Raw genomic sequence first — 8,968 nt, 5'->3', positions numbered from 1 at the left:
CATAGCGACGTGGCCAGCGGCGGCGTCGCTAACTAGTTCTATTGAGATGTATGACGGGTAACTCACCTCGCGACTGACTGGCGACGTTGTCAAGTAGCCAGCGTAGCCAGAGTCGACCGCTCCAGATGCGGCGACTGTTGACTTTGCCAGTTGTTTGCACGTCTTTGTGTGCTCCGTCACTCAATCAGTCGCTGATTTTAGTAGTATCCTCATTCCTCAGATAATTCAATATTTTTTCAAGGTATTTTCTTAAATATTCATAGAATTTAAGAAAAACACCGCTTTGCGGTGACGTAGAGACGCCAGACGTTGCCATGATCACGTCACTGGCCACGTCACCATGGCGTCTCTGTGACGTATGGTTTTAATGGATAGATATACTGTTAAAAACCTCAGGAATTGGGCCAAGATCCCTATAACACTTAAATATATTACCTGAAAATATATTTTGGACCTACATTTGGACATCCTAGACCCGGGATGAAACAGGGTCATAATTCGATTAGCAGAGGGACCAACAGTTTAAAAGCTAAAACTATATTGAAACACCTATATCAGTCTGCAGTGTAAATTAAATCTAGTTGTATCGACTTAAGGTTCAAATTGCTAGGTTGGTTCCTCGAGTTTATTAGAATTTAACGTGTCGCAGGGTATCGCTTTCAAAGACGTAACGGAGGACGTGAGAGCCCCGGTCAAGTCTTCCTCGAAAGAGGTCAGCTGTGAGTACACGGTCTTCGGGTACAAAGTGATATTACGCCTCTTTGTTCGGACCTGAAAGAGGAGGAGTTGGTTAATTTTAAAGACTTGATAAGGTATGCTTAAAAACCAATACAGATATTCGGGGAACATAATAGTATTTACTTATAGCCAGCTTACATTACCCAATCCAGCTTACTTTGCAAAATTGCATTCCAGTGCATTCCAGTGCCCGTTTACCAATAGTCTTTATCCAGCTCTAGATTAGATAACTGGATTGGAATAATGTTAACCTGCTATTATATTGTGTAGGCGCTACAAAAAAAAAATTGTCACACCCAAAGTTAAACATGATCTTGTGTGGGTTTCTCCGCTCAACCACAGAAAAGATAATAGTACCAAACTCGTCTAAAAATATATATATATATATATATATATTAAGATTTTCTTTCAAGTATTACACTTATATTTTTGGCTAAACATCTACAGTTTTAAGCAGTATATAGGTATATCTTGCCTAAAATGTCCGCATTTGATTTTACCACACCTTAAAATTTTTACCTGTGTTAAACACTGTGTGCTCGGTACATACAACATTAATACTTATAAAAGTATCTCAAATACTACTTTATATATATCAATCAATCAATTGATGTTTTATCAATTGATTGATTGATATTTTATAAAGGAAAATCAATCAATATTATACAGTACAGATAACTCTTTATAATCAAATTCATTTAACACAGAGTCTTACGCGCTACGTACCTAACTGTTTTTCTACTTTTTTGAAAGTCTTTTTGTATAGGTCCTATACTGCCTATGAAGATTGAAGATAGTCTACTATAATATATTATTGTTAATTGTGTTAATACCCACCAAATACGTGTAGTATTTGGTTTTATTTATATAGGTCACAGGGTAATTTTGTTTATTGTCCACGCAATGCAAATAAATGTTGTATTAATTAATAACAAGTAATACTTTTCACGGTGGTTTTGGCTACAAAATTCCATTGATCTGTGTGAATTAATGAAATACCGTAATTAATCAGATGTTAATGTGCTATAAAACTAGGCCTTTACATCCGTTGTGGATGATTTATACAGTATTTTTCAGAGCGAAGTAACCACTCCTCAAATATTGTAGTGCCTGGGACAAGATTTTTAAATGTCCGTATGGTTGCCCAAGCGCATACGGCATTCTCGCATCATAGTCGGCCTAGTCCAGAGGAAAGAACTAGTCAATACGTCTGGGACCAACTATGTGCGGGTTTCCTCACAATGTTTTTCCTTCACCGTACGAGCGTCCGTATTATGTACTTGAGATCAGAAAATATCTCATAGGTACACGCCTCCAACCGGGTTCGAACCTGCACTCTCTAGGAGTGCGAACCGAAGGTCTACCCATTAGGCCACGGACGCTCACTTGTATTACATGATTCGAGTGTGCTATAAGTATCAATAGTATCGTATGATACTAGGCGTAGTACTAGGCTAATCACGAAAGTTACAAATTGTCTAAACATATTATGATATCGGTAATTCTTTCTTTGTTGTGTTTTTATAATGTAGGAGATTTCCTAATAACCTTTTATTAGGAAAGCATATTACATGGAAGGAAATTCAATGATACTACTCCTTTGTGAAGAATTATTTTTATGACGTACCCTTATAGTCAGGGAGCCCTGGAACAATTTTTTTTTTATTACTATCAAGCTAATTTTTTGTGAGTAGCTTCATTTTGATAAGACAAACAACATTTTTATTTGCGAAAAATCTTGAAAGTGTTGCTAACAGAGATGTAAAGATTTCATACATTGATTTGATGGTCCTAAAATATGGATTGTTCTATATGTAGGACAATGTCACTCTTAAATTATATAACTAATAACCTACCAATACCTACACAAAAACTCGACTGGTTAGGGTTCCGTTTTAGGGTTCTGAAATCAACAAAATTTGGTTGCTTACGTTACCCTAAAACCGAACCCTAACCTGCTGATTTTTTGTATATTGGTAGGTTGATAGTTATATAATTTAAGAGTGACATTGTCCTACAACTAGAACAATCAATATTTTAGGACCATCAAATCAAAGTATGAAATCCTTTCTATCTCTGTTAGCTAACACTTTCAAGATTTTTCGCAAATAAAAATGTTGTTTGTCCTATCAAAATGAAGCTTTTTTTTTTGAATACTTTAACTTTAACTTTATTTAACTTACATAACATCATAAGTACAAGAGTTCATAATATTTAGGTTGCTTACAATACATTACATGATTCGAGTGTACACTTATTTAAAATTATGTTAGAAATTGCAATATTATTATTTAACCAGGGGACCCCAAACTAGGCAAAGCCTGTATCTTGGTGGTCCGTCCGTCCGTCCGTACTCACAAAAAATTAGCTTGATAGTAATAAAAAAAAATGTTCTAGGGCTCCCTGACTATTATTGCTCTTTACAATTCAAGCTTCGTAGTTCATATTTTGACAACGTCGGTCGGACCCGCTAATTTAAAATCAAGTTTTGCAACTCACTTACTCAGATACTTACTTACTTACTCCTGGCTTAGAAAGTAACCCATTTCTTTTATTGTAAAAGTGAAGTAATCATAAAATGTAAACTTTTTTTTTAATGACAATAATATGTACTTAGTCATAAATTTTTATCACTTAAAAAGATTTTTAAGGCTTACCCTCACAAAAACTGCTATCCCCACTATCAGGACTCCTGCCCCGGCTCCGGACCAGATTAATAAATCATGGTCAAAAAAACTCGGAGGGTCCTTGGAGCCGTCGACAAAAAAGGATGCAGTCACGTGGGCACTGACATTTTCCGCAATGCGTCGCTTGCCCGCTGATGAGCCGTTTAAGCAGCCACCTAAAATAATTACGCTCTTTAGAACAATAGCCTTCAGGGTTCCGTAGCCAAATGGCAAAAAACGGGGTAAAAAAACATTGCCCATTTATTCCTTGATGTCAATAAAAGGTATGGGACCATTCGTGCGAGAGTCCGCGCGCTTTGTCGATTATTTGTTTGAAAGTGTTGAGGGATGTCTTTCGTGTAAGAACTTGCTTTTTAGAGATAAAGGAAGATCTTCCGACCCAGCGAGGTGGTATACTAGGCTAGGCCAAAGCCCATTAGCTGGATTTCAGCTGCCGTCATACTCGTATACAAAACAAAGCGTTCATATTTTAGTGTGTGTATGTGTAACGGCGCTAAATTAGTTTTTTTTTAATTCTTGTTAACGTTGGAGCATTTCTTCAATTTTGATACTGCTACTTTCACAATTAACTCTATATAAAGGACACATACAAACAATAAAGTATTATAAGTGTTTTGTTACAATCTACCACGTAAGCGTAAAATATGTAATTTTTTAAGAATCTAAATATATAAAACTCAAAGGTGACTGACTGACATGGTGATCTATCAACGCACAGCCCAAACCACTGGACGGATCGGGCTGAAATTTGGCATGCAGGTAGCTGTTAAGACGTAGGCATCCGCTAAGAAAGGATTTTGATCAATTCTACCCCAAGAGGTTAAAATAGGGGATGAAAGTTTGTATATAATAATACTGCTTAACGCGAGCGAAGCCGCGGGCAAAAGCTCGTTCTTAATAAGATTAGGGAAACATAATTCGCTTGGATGCATTCCACATTAAACTCGTGCGGATAAACCAAGTAATTAAAATTTACACTCACCCACATCTTTGTCACAATGGCAACAGTCATTCGTTTCGTTAACGTTCAAATAAAAAGATACGCTATTCTCTGTACAACAAGGCAGACATTTGTAATTCACTCTGCAAAAAGAAATAAACTTTATAAAGAAACCTTTGTGGACTTACATATAAAATTAAAAACTTTCCTTTATAAGTAGGGAACTCTTAATTTGTTGGCTGCAAAAGTACGTGATGATGTTTTTGTCGGAAAGAACTTGGAAGGAAAATTCCTTTACTCGATGATAAACAAATTATTTTCTGTCCCTAAAATAGGCTAAAGACCGCACAGAGACATTTAATGATTTTTTAAACTTTAATTTAATGATATTTTGACACATTTTCTACTAAAGTGCTAATTAAATTTTAGTTAAATATAATCTTTGAATGTCTATGAGCGCGACCGTAAGAGCAGACATGGAAACGTTTCGAGTAACTTACCTATCTAGACGGAGAGGATGAGCACACGTTACGCAACTAGTAGGACCAGGTCCCGAGCAGGACCTGCAGGAATCGTGGCACGGACGGCAGGACCGTGTTCTCGGCTCGTAGTACTGGGAGCTAAGGCACTCGACGCACAGTCCACTCTCCAGCGAGAAGTGAGGCGGGCAAGACGTGCACCGCTGCGGTCCAGCGCCATGGCAGTCCTGGCAGTAGTGGTGGCAGCGCTTGCAACTGTCCCTCCACGGGAAGAAGTTCTGGGGACACTCCGGTCTACACTCGCCCGCCGCGAGCCTCCAATCCGGAGGACAGGACGCGCACTGATCGCGCCTCGGACCCGTGCACGTTTGGCACGATAAGTAACATTTGGAGCAGGTGCCCTCGTCCGGGTAGTAACCAGGCGCGCAGGTGGCTCTACAGGTCCCCGATTGCAATCGCAAGGCGCCGACACACGAAGTGCAGTTGAGGCGCGACACGCAAGTCTTACAGTTATGTGGACACTGCGAGCAGCTGCCCGTCGTCTGATAATATCCCTGTCCGCACTCCGCGATACACCTACAAAGGAATATCCGCTAGTTAAACACCCGACAAGGGTTAAGGAAGGTCTAGCGTAATAAAGAGGCCTCACCTCGATCCCTGTAATAATAATGGGCTGGAACACGATAAACAGTCCCACTCGTTCGGTCCGCTACATTTCTCGCAAGTGGAATGACAATTTTTACACCGCCCTCCCTCGTAATATTCATCTGTAAATAAAAATATTTTTCAACAAAGGGCCCTCTCGGAATTGTGTAGACGCTTCAGTATTTGTTAAATTGACATTTTTCAGCTCTCGTCAGTGTAAGCATACAAATGCTTCGGAGTTTATGTGTGACGTTTTGTTTATGACAAAGCGAAAAGATGTAAAAATATACAGCGGTAAAACACAACACATCAGAGGCGTAATAAAATCGTATACAATGAGGACATGATGTTAAAATTGTAATTTTATGAATATAGGCAATAAAATGAGTACAATGAGGCTTTACTAACTTTTCTATTACAAAATTTGTGATGGGCAAAATTAATTACTTACTGATATCACATTTATTGTTGCCTTCCGGTTGACAAGTCCCCTCTTTTGTGAGAAACCATTTAGTCTGACAAACGGAACAAACAGAGTGAGTACACTTCCAACAGCCGATCGGACACCTAAAATAACATTGAGCGTTGATTTAAACGGGCACGGTTACAAAAATAACAGGAGTAAACTATTCGCAATCACACTTACGGAATACATTCTCTCCTTTGAATGTCTGCGTAATTTTCGATAGGACATTTAGTGACACATCGACCTTTGTAAGCGAATTCTCCGATTCGACACGAAATACATTCGGTTTCGCTCGGTCCGGTGCAAGATTCGCACGATTCGTGACATTCCACGCAGCCGAAGTCATCTTTTCTGAACGTGCCTGACGGGCAGGAGGCTAGACATGAGCCATTGTATAGTACATAGCTGTGGGCACAAGAAGAGCACATATCCGCCTTTTCTGAGCAAGTATCGCAATGTTCCGCACATGGAAAACAAGCATTCGCATCGGGGTCTTCATAGTAGCCATCGGGGCATTGCTGCAAGCAAACCGCTAAATCTACAACTAACAAGTGAGCCGGAGCGCAAGTCAAACAGGAATCCTGCCCGGCACCGGCGCAAGTTTCGCAAGATTCATGACACGGCCAACACACTCCACCTTGATTAACAAAACTCCTCGGCGGACATCTTGACACGCACGAGTTATCTAAACGATAATGTTTACACGCGACACATTGAGTTGGCCCCTTGCCATAGCATCCCTGGGAATCGCACTCCGGATCGCACATTCTCTGAACTTGTTTATCGTTCGCGTCCGCTAATACGTTTTTTCTCTGAGCCGACGGAATATTTTTCTGGTAGTTACGCCGATCCGACATGCCTAATTCGATCTCGTTAAGAAACTGGGAGTACTCGGATATATCGTAAACATCGTTTATATGATAAGTTTTTTCTTCTTGTTGAACGTTATCGGAGTTGAAATAACTTTTATTTCGTAATCGTATCGGATTGGAGGCGGTGCCGTAAAATATTATTTGCCATTTTTTCAGTATTCCCGGTTGGGTGACGTGGTTATTGCCGGCGTTTATTATTTGCAGAGTCCAACGACCCTCGGCGTTCTCGCCCCAAAAGTGCACACTAAGAAACGGCCAATCGTCGAAGTTGGAACTCGTCGAGTCGTGCGTCCTCTCGAACAATAAGGTGGACGTAGTCCCCATTGGTGACGTAAGCAGAATCCGTAAATTTCCTCTTGGAAAAAAGCTTAGCGAAATTTTACATTGAACGTGTTCCAAAAACCTAACTTCATTCATTGTGCCGCTACAGCCATTTACGTCCATGTGAACTGAAATCGTGTAGCCAAAAGACGTTTCGATTGACCTATCTTCGTTTATTTCCTGCGACTTACAGATATGTTGGGGCGGGACGTTCACCCATTGTTCCGCTAATGATACTATTTGACCGGCGTCCATGAGACCGTATCCGAATTTATGGCTTACTTTTCTCTTTACCCCATTAACTATCCACCCCTCTTCCCGTTCTAGTGGCTGCGATCTCGAGGTCATAACTATCAAGTGTTGGACGTCCCTCCAGGTGAGGAGCGTGTTAGCTTCGAGTGCTAGGGCGCATATACCTGCCGCTAAAGGCGCGGAAGCCGACGTGCCCGTATGATCAACTGTACACAAATGGTCAGGCCGAAGTTGGACATCCATGTCTACTGTAGCGACACTCTTGTCCCTGCCAGGTGTTCCTGAACTATACGTGGAAGCTAAAGTCGACGAGCATTCCTCGAGATACCAGGGCTTAAAGCCACCCTGGGTCGCGCTAGAAATGGATATTGTGAAAATACTATTCGCGTAGCCGTCGCAATTACACGAATCGGTGTGCCTCCCCCCGTTGCCGGAGGCCCATATAAAAATGGATCCTTTTCCTCCTCTACCGTTAGTGACACCGTTTATGAACGCTCTGAAACAAATATAACGTTTTTAATGAGCTCGCCGCCAGCTATCTCCTTGCAATTACATTAGACAATACCTTCTCGCTAGGGGGCCGGGTCCGTCGACGGTTTTTCCGTCGTCCTCGGGTCCCCAGGACGCGCTATAGATGTCTATGTGGTGGCTATTGAAGCCGAGCGCTTTGGCTTCCACAGCATCGTTAACTAAGCCGTCTAGCATTCTCACTCCTCCGATGCTCGCATTGTAAGCTATCCCGACGCCGCAGTATCTATTGTAGGCGACCGCGGCGACTTCGCCCGCGCATCTGGTGCCATGTTTATTGTCGCCGTTATCCTGCGGCGTAGGATCGGTGTCGTTTCCATTAATGTCTGTGGACGCAGCCGGATCCTGAACATTTAATTAAATTTAAGATTGAGTCCTAAGATCGTTATCCTATTAAAACTAAATCCAATAAAATATAGCAAAATTAACTTCAGGCGCACAAAGATATTATCAGCATTATTTTAATTTCTAATTTTATATTAAACGGTTATTTGTTCCTAAGAAATCTAAAGCACTTAACGTAATAATAAATAACACACAAAACTTATAGCTATTCAAACTTACATAGTTCTGCAGCAAATCCGGATGATTGGGTTGTATGCCGTCATCAAGTATGGTAATTACTATCCCTTTACCTGTATACCCCTTTTGCCAGGCGTACCCAACATTCATATCCAAGCCATCTGCCGCCCCGCCATTCTGGGAAATGACATCAGTTTGAGTTCCATTTTCGAATACAAGTTGATTACATTTTAGTACCCAAATGTTCCACAGTAACACATAAACATAATTTATAAATTTTAATTCATGTTTCTGTTCTTGGTATACACTATACATCCTACATCTATACCAAGAACAGAAATACATTATATTTTCTAGTATACTCAAAATTAGGTTTGACTACGTCTATCGTACAACAAAGGGAACTTTGTTGTACGATTTCAAGGAAAATGATTTCAATGAATTAAGCGTCCTTGTACAATAAATAGAAAATTACTGTCAGTTATTACTAACAGGTAAATAGCTTGATTAAGTCTCAA

General features: G+C 40.4%; 1 protein-coding gene across 1 annotated transcript in view; it reads right to left on the bottom strand.

Annotated features, from left to right (window-relative positions):
- Window positions 1-270: 270 nt before the first annotated feature.
- The window catches only part of LOC121734273 (furin-like protease 2), a 46,027-nt gene continuing 37,329 nt past the window's right edge, over window positions 271-8,968 (bottom strand). The window contains exons 4-12 of the mRNA XM_042124766.1: window positions 8,493-8,627; window positions 7,966-8,273; window positions 6,136-7,896; window positions 5,941-6,056; window positions 5,494-5,611; window positions 4,866-5,420; window positions 4,408-4,508; window positions 3,396-3,580; window positions 271-771 (exon numbers count right to left, since the gene is read on the bottom strand). Of these exons, the coding sequence (XP_041980700.1) occupies window positions 607-771; window positions 3,396-3,580; window positions 4,408-4,508; window positions 4,866-5,420; window positions 5,494-5,611; window positions 5,941-6,056; window positions 6,136-7,896; window positions 7,966-8,273; window positions 8,493-8,627 (3,444 nt within the window). The 3' untranslated portion in view covers window positions 271-606. The remainder of the gene's footprint in view (window positions 772-3,395; window positions 3,581-4,407; window positions 4,509-4,865; window positions 5,421-5,493; window positions 5,612-5,940; window positions 6,057-6,135; window positions 7,897-7,965; window positions 8,274-8,492; window positions 8,628-8,968) is intronic.

The sequence above is a fragment of the Aricia agestis genome, chromosome 15 (genome assembly GCF_905147365.1).
Source record: "Aricia agestis chromosome 15, ilAriAges1.1, whole genome shotgun sequence".
In the NCBI taxonomy this organism is placed as follows: Eukaryota; Metazoa; Arthropoda; class Insecta; order Lepidoptera; family Lycaenidae; genus Aricia; species Aricia agestis.
This window is presented reverse-complemented; position numbering and strand designations above follow the sequence as displayed.